The following is a 17112-nucleotide window of genomic DNA, read 5'->3' as shown; positions in this document are numbered from 1 at the left end:
TCAGCTCTGAGGCCGTCGCCTCTCCGGTGGTTTCCCCGGGTGGGTGCTGGAGGCTGTGCTCTGTCAGCTGCTCTGCTCAGTCGTCCCTCGGGACGGGGGCCCTGACTCTGGGATCTTGAGGTAGCCCGTAGCAGTTTTACCTGCCTTGCAGGCTGCGCGTTGCTGCATGCCGGCCCTTGATGCGTGATGGGTTTCCGCTTTAAAAGAAATGTCTCTTTTTCTTCTCCAGTTCTTCAGAGCGCTGAAAAATGTCAGGTTTTCTTGAGAACTTGAGGTGCTCGGAGTGTGTTGACTGGGGAGAGAAACGAAACACGATCGCTTCTGTTGCTGCCGGAGTGCTGGTACGTACAGCTTCCCTTATGCTACTTTCGGGCTTTGTAGATGTAGTCAGCTGTTGATGAGCTAAAAATTACTAGGTTTGGAAGTAAAAATAAGAGCAGGGATGCGTTGTCTTTGGATGTAGCAGCAGAGTTAACGATAAAATCTGTTCTGGGTGCTTGCTTAAGTTTCCCAGCTGTACCCATGTAATAACTATTAGGAGTTGGTAAATCTCTGGCTTTGCATTTAACCTTATTCCTAAGTTGATAGCAAAACTCATTGTGCTCTCAGTTGACTCTGGGTTGGAGACTCTAAAAATGATTTTATATATTAACGTTCCTTTTTCTAGAGTAATCTTATATGTTGTTAAAAGTATTGAGTCTGTATCTTAAGCTATTGTGCTTTTTTTTTTTAATAGTTTTTTACAGGTTGGTGGATAATCATAGATGCAGCTGTAAAATACCCTAAGGTGGAAGATTTCAACCATTCGTACCATGCTTGTGGGGTTATAGCCACTATTGCATTCCTAATGTAAGTGTAATTTCTTGGGCGGAGCTACGCGCTCCTAGAACTTATTTTGTGCAATTAGTAAAAGAATACATAGTCTTTAAATGGAGAGATAAATAAGAATAGCTATTTAAGTGACTCGTTGAGTATCTCTGATATCTTTCTTATAGTTGTTGATATGTATAGTAAGGAACCATCAAAAAAAATGAAGTGTGTAATACGAGTCCAAGTCTTACTAGCCCTCAGAGAAATGCTTCATGAGTTTTAGCCTTGTCCCTCTTTGAAAAAAAAAATAAATACCAAACCCCACAACATCATCCTTTTTATATAGGTTTCTGAGAAATTTCTCCTACTGTTTTGTAAACAGTTACTTCTTGCTTCACCTATGGTTACCCAGTTTTATCTTGTTTTGCTTGTACAGGATCAACGCGGTGTCTAATGGACAAGTGCGGGGTGACAGTTACAGTGAAGGCTGTCTGGGACAAACAGGTACGGTGGTGTCGGCTGTTGTCTAGCGATAGATCTGTGAAGCCTTTAAGTCTCGGAAGAGTTGCAAGAGCTGTACCAGCGTGCACGTTGTGTGTCTGTGTGTAGCTCTGGTGCGTGGCAGAAGGCGCTCTGAAACACGAGCGTGCTGAAAGGCACAGGTGTCTGTGACACAGGCACAGAACATCCCTATGTCTTTTTCAAGGTGCTCGGATCTGGCTGTTCATCGGTTTTATGATGGCTTTTGGATCTCTGATTGCTTCCATGTGGATCCTTTTTGGAGGCTACGTTGTTAAAGGTAAGATACAGCGTGGAATGTGACCTGAAGCATTTTTGAAAGTTTGAAGTGTTTTAAATGACTATTGAATTTCAAGAATTATTTTTAGACAGTTTCTAGGCAGGCCCCGTTTTAATATTTTTGTTCCTTATGCACAACTATTCTATCCCATCTACTAGTATTGGGGTGGATTTTATCCATTATCACAAACTTCAAACTAGCCCCACTAGAAACACAGCTTTTGGTCAACTGGGGACTGTACTGATCGAATTAAACTGCTGCAGTTATACAGGAATAATCCCCTGGGTGAACACTTATTCCCAGAATAAAAATTACTGATTTTGTGCAAATTGCTCCCAAAGCCTAAATGCTAAATTAGCAAAAGGGAATAAAAAAAAAAACCCTCAAATTGCCTATTTAAATTGATACTTTAGCATGTACCAGAGTAACTTTGTGTGGAGGCAAGTCTTGAGAAAGACGTGAAAACCGCAGCGTATTAGTCTTTGTTTTTCAAAAGGAAGTTAGGTCACCCAAGTAAGTGTAAAGATGGAAGTGTAAGTGTACTTGTACCTGGAGCGAATTCCCGACTGGTCAAGGCACAGTGGTGCTTTTGTTTAGTTCGCGTTCTCGTCAGCTTTGACCTTACTCAGTTCACAGGGGGTTTCAGGGAAGCCTGGGTGCATTGGTTGCATGGTAGTGCTACTAACCTGCCCTCCCGTTTTGTATATTGTCGTTATATTTAACTGTCTGCGTAGATGTACTCACACACATGTTCCAAACAGGATGTGCAACCCCACGTGGTGGGTACAGTCTTCACAGGCATTGCATGTGAGAGGCGCGGTTTTGGTTAGAGAACAGGAGAGGCTTTTATTTGGAAATTGAATGGTTTGGGGGGGGATAAAAGCCACTGAATTTACTTCCCAGTGGGGTGAGGCTGATCCTTGTCTTGTGCACCCCACAGCTGAGCAACAGAGATCGGAGGGGACCCCCCGTGTTGGAGAAGGAAGGGGTCTGTGAGCTGCACAGTGCTGCCTCAATTCCAGGCGAGAACAGTCTGGCTCAGGCAGATTTGTTACGTGGTAGCAACAGCACTGAGAGTTTGTTGTTGCCTCTCCCCGGTATCGAGTCGGGAATCTTGTGCTGCGAGGGACCCCTCTGCCTAACTCAGCTCCTTACCGCTGCTTCACAGTGCAGAGGCTCCGAATGTTCGTATTCAAATGAAACTGGCGATCTTTGCTATCACGGCGCAGCTTAGCGTTTCCGAAATGTCAGGGGTGGGATATTCTTGACAATGGCTGCCAAAAAATTGATGGAGATTTTTTTTCTTTTGTCAGAAAAAACAGTAGTGTACCCAGGAATAGCTGTGTTTTTCCAGAACGCCTTCATCTTTTTTGGGTAAGACTGTCCTCCTTCGTTCATTCCTTATCTAATTTGCTTATAATGATTTAAACTGAAACTTGCTGTAATCTGTTTTTTCTTAAGCCCTGTTTTGTAACTAGACAGGGGTGAATAAAGTGCTGGTAAAGGTAGCGGATTTCTGGGATCTGGCTGCGCAGGTGTGGGACCAGGAGCTGGATTTACAAACACTACAGTTTTCTCCCTGAAATCATGTATTTAAAACACCAGGTATGTGATTTGCTCCTTACGTACTCACATCCCTTTATTCTGTTTTAAACAGAGGACTGGTCTTCAAATTTGGTCGCACGGAAGATTTGTGGCAGTGAACACGCCCGTGGAAGTGCATTGGCCGTGCTGGTTTTTTAACTGCACACTCCCAAAATTTTGTAAAACCGTTTTGTAAAGGGTGACCTTCAATTGTGTCTAACGCTAAACCAAGGCAAACTTCAATCATAGGACTAAAAATTCTGGTTCTATTCTGTTTCATTTTTTTACTCTCGTATGTTGATTTAAATGTTGTACTGGTTTTGAGAAATGTAAAATCGCTACGCGTAACAACGGAAGTCACTTTTACAATAGGGTGTCTGCTACAGGTAAGCAGTATAGTGGAAGATGGATGTATTTAACCAGCTGTTTCTATGAAGTTATTTACAATCCGAGACGTACTAAAACTGCTTTAAAACAACTTTTTAACATATATTTATTAAGTATTTCCTATATCTGGACAATATAACCATTCCTTCAATTTCAAAACTTAACTGGTGTGTGGCTTTTCTTGCATAATACAGCACTATGCTGCTTTAGGATTCCCCCCTCCCCCCAAAAAAATATTTAATTTATCCTATGGCGATAAGGAGGTAATCTCTGGTGAGTAACAACTTACTGTTGCTGTGACGTCGTAGAGGCACAAGTACAAATTGCATCGGGGCTCTAGGTGGAAGTAGCTCATCCGCCAGGCTCGCTGTAAGCTATGTTCTAAGCGCTGTAAAACAAGCCAAGAGAGCTCTTCACGCCAGAGCTGTGTCTCCAGGAGGGTACTCCTCAGACCAGGGAGGGAATTTGGGTCCTGTAGCGTACTCACTGGAAAGGTGAGGGAGCTCTTCCTCTCTCCGCTCCTTTCTATACGTTCACTGAGGCTGGGTGCTCAGGAAGTCAGTTATAAAAGACATGTGGGGCAAAGAGAGGGAATAAAATCCTGTTCCTTAAAAAGCGCTCCTGCTAGAAAACAGCAGAAGCTGTTGGCGCTGCAGAAGTTAGGCTGGGTTGGTGGCTGGCACGTTAAGCCAGTGAAGCACAGGAGCTGAGCCTGGAGTACGCTACTGCCCAGGGAGTAGCGCGTTAAGCGTGAGGTAACGCAAATGTGTAAGCCTGCGTGCAGGCCCAGTGTTGCCATCAGCCGGCAGAAGCTGTGGGCAGCTGAAAAACTCAGCGGATCACTGGCTCTTCCGTGGCCTGGAAATAAAGACAAACTGGCCCTTCCTCCGCACGTAACATTTCATTACTTGAAACCCATCTCACACTTCTTTAACTGCGGTGATCCACTTCGCTTAATGCCTGATGACCGAACTGAGGTCAGCGCACAATACTGCGTCGAAGAACTCGTGCTTTGTCTTCAAGGTTACATTTTTCCTCATTACTTCATTTTTTAAGCGTGCTGAATAAATAAGAACAATCACATTTTGACTTTTTTTATTAGGGAAGCATTTTGGAAAGAGGTTTTTTTATGTCAATTAGTTTGAAACAAAGAAGACACACTGAGGATCACAATCCATTTAAAAACAAGGGTTTGCTTGCACAGAATCCTCTGCCTGACCGGGCCCTAGCGCAGGCACCAAAGCCCCTGCTCATCTGAGCGTACAACAGCTTCACGTAAGGCGCTTCAGAAATGGGCTCTTCCCCGCGAGTGCCGAAGGCTGTTCCCCAGCCTCCCCAGTTGTCGGCACCCTTAGGGCAGCCAGAGCCTTTTGGTGCCTTCCGCCACGGCACAGCCAGGCTGTTCCGAGATTTGCTGCCCACTCAAATACAAGTAAATGCCATTGATCTCCGGGGCACCACCCAGAAGCAGAACAATTTAACTTCTTGCCAACTGGACTTCCAAACAGCTGGCCGGAGCCCAGGAAGTATAGATTTTTCTTTAAGCAGTCAGATAACTCAGAAGAGCTCAGTCTGGCAAGATGCAGAGTTCCGGCCCTGATCCAGCTCGCTCATCAAATCCTTGCTTAACAAGGCCTTCAACAGAATTAATTTAGCTTAAAAACAAGTGCTTTAACGCTTGGCTAGGTAAGAGTGAGTATGTACTCCTTGAAAAATGATACTTTAAAATACATATTTTGGCTTTTAAACTTGGAAGCTAAAAATAGTTTAAAGTTTCCAAGCATTTTGATGGATAAGCCAGTACAGCAATGAACGCAGCCAACTTTTTTGTACGCATCCTTAAAAAAAAAAAAAATTGAAGGTAACACCAACAAAGCAGAGAAGTGAAACGCGCTGTAAGTTTGCATCTGTAAATTTACACCCTGTATCTTTCAACAATTACTATTACTTTACTACTAATTTTTTGTGTCCATTGGGATGGCTTTTTTCAAGCCTGAGAATTGACACTTCAGAGCTCTCTCAGCCCATCGTAGCTACTCATTTTCTCTAGCGACAAACAGGGAAAGCTTATCTTGGTCAAATCCTCCACTCAAAATCCAACAGCCAGATGGGGAAACTGTGAAGACAAACGTTTTTGCATCAGAACATTTTATGCATCAAATCATCATATGAAGAAGGCAATGGAAAACCTCATTAGGAGCTTATTTTCATCCATTTCTTTTTTCTGTAATTCAGATACAGGCACCGCATTCGGCACCCAGAGGTGCCCAAGCCTATCCTGGTGCATCAGAGCAGTCAGCTGCTCCACAGCCATGAAGGCCAGGAGGCTTGGACCGTTTCCATAAGAAGCCCCTTCCATTCCACCCGCTGGCTTCGAAAAACCCCTCTTGGATGCTGCTCCCATCTCCTCAGGGACTGCATATGGAGCAGAGAGGCCAGGGCTGCCAGTCCCAGAGGATGTCTGAGCCCCTATGGTTGCGCCTTACAATATCATCGCCTTCACCATCATTAATGGCAGGGTTAGGGTAACAGTGGGACTTGATCTTAAAGGTCTTTTCCAACCTAAACAATTCTATGATTCTACGATTCCAGGTTTAGCCCTGAGCCCACCGACAGCTCTGACAACCCCAGCTGAACACTACACGCATTTATCAGGTTCAGGTTCTGAACCAACTGTGGGAACAGTTCATCCATTCCAAACGGAGCACCCAAAACATTCTGTGAAATGGAATTATCCCCCCACCCTTTTGGGTTTTTTAATTCAAATACATAGAGTTCTTCATCAAGGTGCTACATGTACTCCTGTGCAGTTAACTTCACATTGAAACTTACCTCCCAGTAAAACTGATCGTCGAAGTACTTTGATACAGTGGTGGTCTTAAACAGTTTGAGGTTTAAGATTAAACCTATTTGTAAAAACACATATATTCAATATAAATATATTCATCAGGGAAGGGGGAAGGTTGTGCGTAACTGGAGGTTTCCTAGTAACACACATCCAAAGGGAACATAGACCCAAATACAGATTCAGAACAAAATGCTTCAGCATTTGACTCAAGTTGACCTCAAATACAAAGAGAGAAGCTTGCCAGGCTCAAGGCTCATGTCATTAAACATTAATTACTCTACGTAAACAGCCTGCCAGATTCTAGAAGACATCAAACATTATTAATTTCTTGCATGAAAAATGCCTGTGTATTTAAAGCAATCCAGCTTATCAGCACTGCTGGCTTGGGATTTCAGATGGAAGCATCTAGATTTTTAAACAATTGGTTAAACTTTGAATGTTTGATTATTTTAGAATGTTTTTTTAAAAATCTGCTTCATTACCTCAACTTCTTAATTACACTTAAGTCAATGCAAATGTTTCGGATCAGTTAAAGCACAAAAATAATAATTTTAGGGTATATTTCACAGCAATTTTCAGCCGCCATTTCAGTTTTATTCAAGACAAAATTAACAGCTATAAAAAAACCAGAGCCACCATAAACCACAGAGAATGTCACATGAGAAACTCGTGCGCCCCGATGATCCCAAACCGCTCCTGCTCAGAGGCCCAGCGCTTGGCTGATGCTCGCTTGCTGCCAACATTAGTGAGACTTTGCAGATTTATACCAGCTGGCCTAAACAGCGAGAAGCTCTAGAGAGCATTTTTCTGTCACTAAGACAATACCTAAACGTAAAAATATTTTCATCCTCACACATCTCCTGTCTGAAATTTGAAGGCAGTTGTTAAGCCTCTGTTTGAATAAACTTCACCAATGAAAGAATGGTGCTACCAGGTCCTTGATGTTCAATAAACCTCTTCTTCTAAAGAGTGGCTTTGGAGAATCCCTGGCATCCATGTTTCCCATGGCTTCTTCTACGTTTACCCGTAGGAACACACCCTAGAGCCCCAGTTAAACCGGCTTTCTGCAAAGGGTTGCACTGCCACGCTAGCAGGCGCAATATGGTGATGTACCCCTTGCCCTGAGGAAAGGAGGACGATACTACAGAAACACGTTTTTCAATACTGACCTGTAATAAGACCCGTTAGCAAGGCAACACTGATGGTCAGGCAGAAGGCACCAACATAAATCAAGGCCAAAGAACCCAACCTGAAAAGCAAAACAATTGTTTCACCTTTTACAGATGCTGAACTTAGCACTAAGATTGTGAATGTATTTACCTACACAGCATTTTACATCAAAACCGCTCATAAAAACTCTGTTATTCTTGAATCTCTTGCAGCTTCAGTTATATGTTTTAAGATATCCTATCAGAAGCCTAATACAGACTTCAGAGAACATATTTTGCCCTTAGAAACCATCATTGTGGTACTAAAACGTCATTAAATTTGTTTCAATAAGAATATGATGAGAAGTGCAAGACCCTTAAGCTGCACTCTGATTTGTTCCTGAGTACATTGAGAAAATCTGAGAACTTCTTGGCACGACATGAGCTTGATTTGCAAAAACAAGATGCCAGTGCCCAAAACAACCTTGGGAGAATATCCTTACCCTGCAAAAGCCAAAGGGCTCGGTCATCTCCCCAAGTATATTTTCCAGTTCAGTGTCCAGACTGGCTTTAGTCCAAACTGGCATTCTTGCCCCTGACTCAGAGTTATTCAAAGAGAAAGGCTGATTTCTGCCCCTCTGCTATCAGCACACAAAGCTCACCAAAACACATCACAAAACCCAAAATGAGTCTTGGAAGGACGCACATCCCCAGCCTTCATCTCCTGTGTCTGCTGTATTTAATACTGAATGAAAAGGGAGACAGAAAGCAGGACCAAAAGCTAATATTAAAGTTTTGATCCAAAGTCTGCTCAACTCTGAAAGTCTTTTTCACTGGCTTTTTTGGACTTCCAAGATTATCTTAGGTTACCTGGTATAAAATTATTTATCTGTGTTGACGTTCAGGCTTTCTGTATGTATCAGAACTCTTCTTGAGGCATACTACAGTAATGATTAGCTAAGCTTATTACTTAATAGCAAGAATTTATGTACCTTGGTAAATTAGTCCAGTTTTCTATTACTAAGAGAACGACGTGGGCAAGAGCTCCAAGCACACCAGGCAAGCCAAAAGTGTAATGAACTCCAGAGGTATCGTGAATCTTGAGAGCAGGATTCAAGCATCTCTGGGAAGAAGAAAAGGTTTAAGTGCTACACCGGAACCCAATTTGGTAACAGCATATTGTCCGTCACAGACCCAGAGAATGAACATTGGTCTTGAAAGTTGCAGTCCTGCGCTCTGCACAAAAGACTTCGGGTTTCCCAGCTTTAACCTCTTTGAAAGAGAGGTTTCCTTTGAGGCATCCTCCATTGGAAAAGAAGTTTATACAGCTTATACAAAAACCAATTTCAGGTTTTGAGTATTACCTGTGAACAGTAAGATCCTAGTATGGTTATGGCACTGGCAAGCAGACCCAAAATCATTGCAATCCAAGGATACTTGATACTGTGTGATGCATAACCAACAGTGACCCCACCTGCTAGTACTGCACTGCGGATATCACTCTGTAAAATAAAACAACAAAAACATGGAGTGAGAATTCAGTCATCACTTATAGCAGCCCAGGATCACAGGTTGCTGTTCTCATGCAAGTGCGATCTCTTTAGGGTGAATTTGGGCCTCTCTATACCATAAGTAACAACCTGAGAACATAATTTCTAAGTTACAGCTTCTGTGTTCTGCTTGGGAGGCTAATGATGACTGTCAGGCTGAAAACCTGGACTCATTTTTACTTAATAGCTATTATACTTCCAGTGTATTACTGAGAGTAACAGAAAAATATCTTCTCCACGCAGTGATTTTCTCTCACATCTTACCATTCTGAATTTTCCATCCTTTGTGGTCAGAACAGACAATATGCAGGCAGTTACAGCACTCACGGCAAGAGCAAAGTAGGTGTTGTAGATTGCTTTGTGCTTGTCCGTGGCTAGTACAGAATTGAAGCTTGGCCAAAATACCCAGAGGAAGAGGATACCTTGGAGACAAAGACAAGCAACTATCATTACATGCTCTGAAACCCGGGGAATCCATCACCGTCTGTCCCTGGAGAGTTCCAGCCCACATTTTGCATTCACTGTAATTCCCACACTCTAAACAAAGGATAACACTTCACAGTGCAGACAGGCCTGAGAGTTCCCTGCTATACCAACGCCTTCCCAGGAACAGCAACGTCAAACACACAACCAGAGCACAGCTCTACTGGCATCTGGCTGGTCCTTCGCAGAGCCGAAGGTAGGATGCTCTTCTCAGGAACAGCTTTAACATCAGCTTTGTCCTATCTATTGTCCCCTTAAACGTGGGTTCAGATATGAGTGCGAACAATTCCACTGTTGATTTCCAAACAATCAGCATCCTGCCTGTTCTGCACAGGCACCAGGGGCTTGCTCCTCAGCCAAAATTTCTGCTCCTTTTCATGGAACTGTGTCAAAACTGTTCAAAACCAGCTGCAAGAGAGAATGAAAGAAAGCCAAGGAGGAAGAAAAAACAGCTCATATGGTATAAAGCGCTATAAAGAAACCCAAAGGGCTCTTTGGAAGCACACCCAAAGTGCATACCTTGGCTGCCAGTATGACTGGTACTGGTTGTCTTGCCTCCTGGCAAGGTTTGAAGAGAAAAAGAGGATGAACTGGATGGTAAGAACAGACTCCTCTCTACCTCTACTAGGATTACTCCAGAGGAGGGCTAAAGACAATAGCTTGAGCCGAGGTGATCATGCTTCACCAGTTCAGCTATATACAGCTTAACTTTCTTGTTATTTATGAAAGAGTCAGGTACCGAATAGCTACTCCCTAGTATGTGGGTCCAAAGGAACAATTCACTTTCCTCCTGTAAGATCCCTGCACAGTAGCATATTTTCATGACTGCATAGGCTTCTCTAGCAATAGGAATGAAAACAGGTTCCTCTGCTTCTATGGCCTGGGCCCTAACTGTCAACATTTAGGAATCTCAGCCTCTATAAAAACAAGTTCACGGCTCAGCAGGATGCATCTTTTCCTACGTGCATATGGATACACACGCATAGCTCAAATTCCAGCCAGCAGAGGGAAGCAGGTGGCCTCACACTAAGTCAAGCTGGACCCCACACCGCAAGCTGTGCCTCTGCTCCCTGAGCTGCTCCTAGCCCTAAGTGCACAGATGACAACACACACAAGCAACAGGGGTTATTTTGCCTTGTATGGTCATTATTTTTTGCTGCCCAGTCAACCTCCACAGCTAATGTTCTGTTCTCCATGCCACAGAGGTACCAGACCCTTGTGCAATTCACCTGTCAGTAAAATTTGAAGTGTTCTTGCTCAAGTCAATTAAGAAGTGACACAAGCATTGTCACTATAAAGCACAATAGTTAAACCCAGCTTCTAGCAACCCTGGCAGCTACTTTGTACAAGTTTATCTTGGCTCCTTGAAATCCTATTTCCATTGGTAACTTTTGCCCTTTCAGTGCACCAAGGAGGTGATAACCATGCCTCTCTGATGGGATATTTGGCCCATTAACCTTGATTTGATCTGAAAAACTGACAGGCTTCCCAGCAAAGTGGTATTATCTGGCCAGGTCATGTTCCTAGCTAATGTTTTCTGCAAGTGGAGTGCTATTTCTATCAGGAACATCCCCTGAGGAACTGGCTTCTTCACAAGTTCAGTGCTTGCAGACTATCCAGACAGTCTGGACACATTTCTTCTGTTTGTGTGTGGGGGGTTTCAGCAGTACTGCAAGCTTTACTAAAATTATAACGCAGGCATAACAGTATCTTGATGAGTCAGATTAAAATACTGATCTCAAATTGTCCAGCGAAGCAAGAACTCCAGGGACTCGAAAGAGCAGCATTTAAATTCCTCTTTTTTTTTCTTTCCCTAAACTGGGCTAAGACTGACCAAGAATTAGAGTCTGTGGGCCTTCACAGAAAGATCTGCGTTCAGCTGGTGGCAGTTAAACAGAAGTCATAACTATGAAACCAAATTGCTTCTTTAAGAAAAAGAATGGAACTCCCATACATTCAGCCTATCATCGCTCAGAAGATCTCGTGCGCCTGTCTCGATCATATTCCCCACCCTTCAACAGGCTTTTATCTTTTCATTTACATTTCTAGGCAGGGACTGCCTTTGTATATCTCTGTACAGCACCTTGCAAAACAAAACCGAGCCTTGGCCCCAACTGGGAACTGTAAGCACTACTGAAATACAAGTAATAACCTCAACGTTGGTGCCTATACAAGCCCAAAGGGGACAGCTTAGCTGGGAGAGGGAACAGTTAACCTGGCACAGCCTTTATGCTGAGACTGAGAAAAGCAAACTAAGCCACAGCCGTTGCAGGAGTGGCTTATATGCCTCGTAGGAAACATGCTGAGACTCACCAACCCATTGTCAGAAACCACAAACCACAGCAGCAGCAGTTTTCTATGCTTGGCTGCATTCGGACCTGCACTTGGGATGCAAAAGCTTCAGTGTGCTGTGGCCAGCCCCCAGAAACATTCCTTGTGTTCTCACTGCAACCCCTTCTTCCAAGATGCTAAAGCAAATGCCTTACCCAACACTGACAATAAATCTGACTTCGAGGTACTTGCATTCTTCTCAGACCTTGGTGATGGCTCAGAGAAACGGGAGGAGACTGCCAGACCAAAGTAGGCTCCAAACATGTGAACATGCATCATGCCGATACTGTCTGGAATCTGTATCAATAGAATAATCAAATTTGTGGTTTATTTCAGGCCACAGGAAGCCTTTGATGAAGTTCCTCACATAGTTGCTTATGTAACCTCCCTATAAGCAATTTATTTGCACATTCCCTCAGTTTATGCAGGAGTTATTTATGCAAGATTAATTTATCTGAGTTCAATGCAGCTCATAAACACACAATTCATATACAGAAAGTCTGGGGTATGTTTACATTGTATGCTAAACGCAGGTCTGACTCTGCTGCCCAGACTGGGCTGGGATACCATTCACACTGGAAATCTTCCAGTCTGAACAGACACAGGGAGAGGGCTTTAAAGGCAATTTAGTGCCTTAGCATAGGTCAAGGCTTTCATTCCAGTGTCGTGTCAGGGCATGGGGAAAGCCAAATGCACTACATCCCAATCCAACAGATCAGCTCACCCTTTAAGGCCAGGAATATAGATATAGCCAATTATATAGATATAGAGTATGCAGGGTTTGGAGTTTGACGTCTTTAAGCGTAGTCCCAAAGTCAGACTTCATCTCTTAGTGACAACACAGCCACAAGCTAACTGAGATGAGATAAAACACACTGATGTTCCTGCCAGCAGAGCACTAACAAACCACCAAAAGGCCACATTCCAAAGTCCCACTGAAATTTTCTCCGACGTGCCTGGAAATCATACTACAGTACCTGCAGAAATGTGTGGTTGATCCATCTGCTTATATGGAAAAATATTATCTCCACAACTGTCATCAGAATTAATTGCACAGGATTGGCTTTCCCAAGAACAGCTCCAGTGGAGATGACCACAGCAGTCGTACTCACAGTGGCCTTTGTTATTCTGCAATAAAAGAAAGGAAAGAAAAAAAAATAATTCTGTATCAGGACCATGCCAGGGCCAATAAAGAAAGAGTGACAGACAGCAAAATGAACTTAAAAACCCAAAGCCTTCTAAAATGTCTGCAAATATAACTTTGCTAATTAGCAAATAGGTCCGTATAACAAGGCATTATCCTCCACAAAGAGCAACCAGCAGCTCCAGATTATTCTAATTCTAACACGAACTAATTACCTTTTCAGACCACAATCCATGTATCTTTGAAGAAGGAAATCTAATAAATTTTCTACCAGCATAGAGCATTGGACACCAAGTACAACGATCAGGAGGTTGAATCCAGTGCTGCTAAAACCATATCTTTTCAGAAACGTCAGGAAAAAGCCAAATCCAAAAATCACCATGTGGTTGACATCTTGAAAAGCTGCATGAAAGAAAACACCAAGACAGCAGTGAATTTATTAATGCAGACTGGATTTCTGGTTAAAAAAATAAATAAAAAGATCACAATTAACAAAAAAAGCCTTCAGACAAAAATTCAAGCGCCATTATTATTTAGTACTTGTAAACAATTCCAGAGCTTTCTTTCTAATCCATAAGTAATCAGAAAAACAATACCCTTGACCCTGAATTTAATTTTATAAAGTGATCAGAAGGGATACCATAGGATGGGGGTTGAGGGGTCAAAAAGCACAGCAGAAGTGAAGTATGCTTAGCAATGAAATTTGGACATTCATTTTTCCTGAGGTGAATTTAAAGAGCTTAAGTTGGACTTTTCAGGGAGAGTCACTGTGAATTAGTACTGATTCATTCCTTGAGGGTGTTAGGGAGGAAACGAGTTACAAAGAGAAACCTGTATGATGTCCTCATCTGGGTAGAAGGAACAGAAATAGCAGCAGAAAAAGTTTAATATGGAAACCAGCACCATTGCATAAAAGGTAGAGGCTGTCCAAGACATAAGATCTTGGATCTGTAGGCCTGGAAACATCCCCTGGGACGTGCTAACATATTCTCATATGGTTGTGCCGGCCTGTACCTACAGCAAAAAATCAAACTGCTAGTAAGCAGATCTCATTTTTCGAGCTATAAACCAGAGAGGGTAACACGAGAATGTCATGAGGATTAATCAGCTCATATCTGCACAACACTAAATACATTACACGCTATGGCCATAGCATAATCTGCCAATACGTTCCTTTGGTCAATGCATAAAACACATCTCCAGAATGTCTTTAACCCCTTAATTCCACTGTATTAACTTCATCTTTTTACATCAAGCATTCAAACGGAAAATACTGCCACCCTGAATTCTTTGTAGCACAACGCAGTCGCATGCCGATACCTCACAGGAGGTAGGCACTTACCACAGAGCAGCACCTGCCCTCAGAAGTTTCTTGCGTTCATAGGAGTCAAGCTTACCACAAACAGGCAGCAGAAAACAGAGCAGCAATGCAAATTAGCATCGCTTATGTCTTTGTTCACTGTCATTGCTTTGGTATAATACACACCATACATGCCGAGGTAGGGTACCTAAAGGGCACTAAAAGCATTCTACTTCTCACTAACAAATACACAAATCTGCCGAATCCCATCTCGACTGGACTGCAAAATAAAAGCAGACATTAACCCTTCCTTTCACAGCAAGGCTGCCAGTCTTACCTGGGTAGGAGATGCTTGTTCTGGATGAGTAATCTTTTGAGAACAAAAAGAGGACGATGAAAACAGCTTCAAGAAAAAGGATTAGCCACGGCACGTTGTTTCGGAAGTTGCGGTAATTAGAAGACATTGTGCACTAGACCACATTAAGCACAAACACATTAATATTTTTTTCTATAAAAATGTTCCAGTAACCTCAAACCAATAGAAAAGGAGGTGTTGGGGTGCAGGAATAAAAACTCAGAGAGATAAAAAGCCCAAGAGGCGTCAGCAAGGAACAGCTCCTTATCTGTGGCATGTCAGGAGCCCCAACTTACCACAGCTGACATGGACTGAACCCAAAAAGTACTCACGAACACAAACACAGCAAGCTGTCAATACCGTCATGCTCCAGGATGCCATCCATACAGCACTTCAGCAGCCGTTGAGCCTTACAGATCAGTAAGTAAATGGCAAGTAAAGAAGAACACAGACTTGTAAGAGTAGGCCGTTGAAGTTTGTGCAAACCATTATTTATTTACATTGCTTGTATCCATCCCAGACCCAAGTCCCTTCATACAAAGGGCGGGGAAGGTCCTGTTGAGATTCTCAATGTGACGCTCAGCTTGGTTAGGCTACAGCTCTAAACCCGTGTCCCAGACAAACCTTCTCATACATGATAAATCCAACCCAACGCCAGAGAATCAAGAATCTCTGGACACGTAAAGGAGATGTGGCAGTAAAGCTGATGTCTGATGTAAAGTCAAGTCTGATGTAGCAGTAAAGCTGATTGATGTCTGCAGGCAGACAGCACCACTCAAGAGTACTGCAGGCTTTTAATTGAGAACCAAACCCCAGACCTACACCCTCACGATCCTTTCTTTAATTCAGACCTAGCCTTCATCCAGAAGCGTATGAACTACTGTTACCACACTGGGGCTACGAGGTACCTGTTGCCTTATGGGTTCTGAGCCTTTTGGTGAGGCACAGGCTTGTTTTATTTGTTGTCATTGTTTTTTTAAACCAGGAGCCACTAGAGTGAGCGTTTTGGGCACATGAGCAGGGCTATATGGTGGATGCTAACTATGTTCAGTATATCCCTATGCGCAGACATCATAATTTGTTAGATACGAATATTTGGTTGTTGAGCACAATTTATGAATCCGTAATATGAACATTACTATCTTCTCAGTATTCACTGTCCTTCTGGTAAACTGAAGGCTGCTTTGTTGAGGTAGTCCAGGAGATTAAGGTACTGTAATTATGCCTCAGACTTTCTACCTTGAGGCTGTTTCAAACCGAGTGCTGCGCTTGCATGCTGGGGTTTGAGATAGTAACAATGCACACAAATGGGTAGAAAGCCACCTACTGGTGACAGAAATATGTATTGGACAAACAAATGTGCAGAAAAATTCCAGCACACTTATATTTTAGGACATTGCTCCTGCAAACCCAGGCTATATATGGCACAATAGTAGTTTTCAAGCCATCTGTGAAAGGTTTGCATTTGTGGTGATGACTTGCACCTTCCTCACATGCAGTATCAAATTGCTTGACCAGCTTTTACTTAGGCTTAATAAAACCATGAGTATCCTTACCCCCCATTTCAGAAACTCCTAAACAACATTCAAAGGACTTTCCCAGATGTGCAGAGCGCTGCCCTAACTTCAGAAAAATCCCAATGCAGAAAGAATGACATTCAGCTCCTTTTCATGTGATCATCTGGGTAATTCAGACAGAACCAGAACACCGGGCAAACTTTCTGCAGCCAAGAAAAAGGTAACAGCTGAAACAGCAACTTAGAAATTGATTTAGCTAACTGATGCAGTATCTTTGTGTGGTTTATAAATGCCATCTATCTAAATTAGCTTTCATCTGTTTCCTGCAAGACAAACCCTTAGGACTCATACCCAGGATAAGAACAACCCAGAACTCCTTCCACCATTTTGCCCTGGTCAAATGAACACAATTAGTTCTTCTGACACTCATCACCAAATCCCCTGTCAGCATTAACACTCAGGGAAAATACACCAAAGCCTAGGAATTTACCCATGGTTTTCCCACAGGACGCCACGCCACGCTGTAAATGCTGATGCTCGGATTTCCAGCTTAAACGCCCTCCCAAACAGAAAGATCTAAGCTCAGTGATCTCAGAGAGGGTGAAATACAAAGTCACTTTCAAATTAGAGATCCACTGCCAGCAAAACGTCTCCATCGACTCAGCCAAGGGGACCAGAAGCCTCCCGTGCGGTCTCTGTGCCCGTTCTAGCACCCTGCCGGACCCGCACTCCTCAGACTCGGCCCAGATATATGTGTCCCTCGTCCAGGGAGGCCCGTTATCCCCAGAGAGGCCTGGCAGGCCCATGGCACCCAGCCCAGCTCCGGGCCAGGCCGGAGAAGACAAGGCAGCACGGA

The 17112-nt window shown here is 43.2% G+C and overlaps 2 protein-coding genes across 4 annotated transcripts; one reads left to right on the top strand and one right to left on the bottom strand.

Annotated features, from left to right (window-relative positions):
• Positions 1 to 15: 15 nt before the first annotated feature.
• TMEM50A (transmembrane protein 50A) lies at positions 16 to 5458 on the top strand. 3 transcript variants are annotated; one of them, XM_035903952.1, is made up of 7 exons: positions 16 to 39; positions 230 to 341; positions 737 to 849; positions 1247 to 1314; positions 1517 to 1609; positions 2923 to 2983; positions 3267 to 5458. In XM_035903952.1, exons 2-7 carry the CDS (start codon positions 249 to 251, stop codon positions 3310 to 3312), a joined length of 474 nt encoding a protein of 157 aa, XP_035759845.1. In that variant the 5' UTR covers positions 16 to 39; positions 230 to 248; the 3' UTR covers positions 3313 to 5458. The 3 variants fall into 3 exon arrangements, with proteins under 3 accessions (XP_035759845.1, XP_009646790.1, XP_035759846.1); XM_009648495.2 differs by having other exon boundaries at positions 34 to 120; XM_035903953.1 differs by lacking the exons at positions 2923 to 2983; positions 3267 to 5458 and adding an exon at positions 2550 to 2914 and having other exon boundaries at positions 34 to 120.
• An 81-nt stretch (positions 5459 to 5539) lies between these two features.
• On the bottom strand, positions 5540 to 14976 carry LOC104134897 (RH-like protein). The gene is made up of 10 exons (XM_009648494.2): positions 14722 to 14976; positions 13300 to 13486; positions 12918 to 13068; positions 12096 to 12237; positions 9391 to 9548; positions 8941 to 9078; positions 8569 to 8699; positions 7598 to 7677; positions 6413 to 6486; positions 5540 to 5696 (listed from the first exon to the last, which is right to left on the bottom strand). Exons 1-10 carry the CDS (start codon positions 14846 to 14848, stop codon positions 5670 to 5672), a joined length of 1215 nt encoding a protein of 404 aa, XP_009646789.1. The 5' UTR covers positions 14849 to 14976; the 3' UTR covers positions 5540 to 5669.
• Between the last annotated feature and the right edge of the window lie 2136 nt (positions 14977 to 17112).

Source organism: Egretta garzetta, unplaced genomic scaffold (assembly GCF_000687185.1).
Source record: "Egretta garzetta isolate BGI_Z169 unplaced genomic scaffold, ASM68718v1 scaffold101, whole genome shotgun sequence".
NCBI lineage: Eukaryota > Metazoa > Chordata > Aves > Pelecaniformes > Ardeidae > Egretta > Egretta garzetta.
This window is presented reverse-complemented; position numbering and strand designations above follow the sequence as displayed.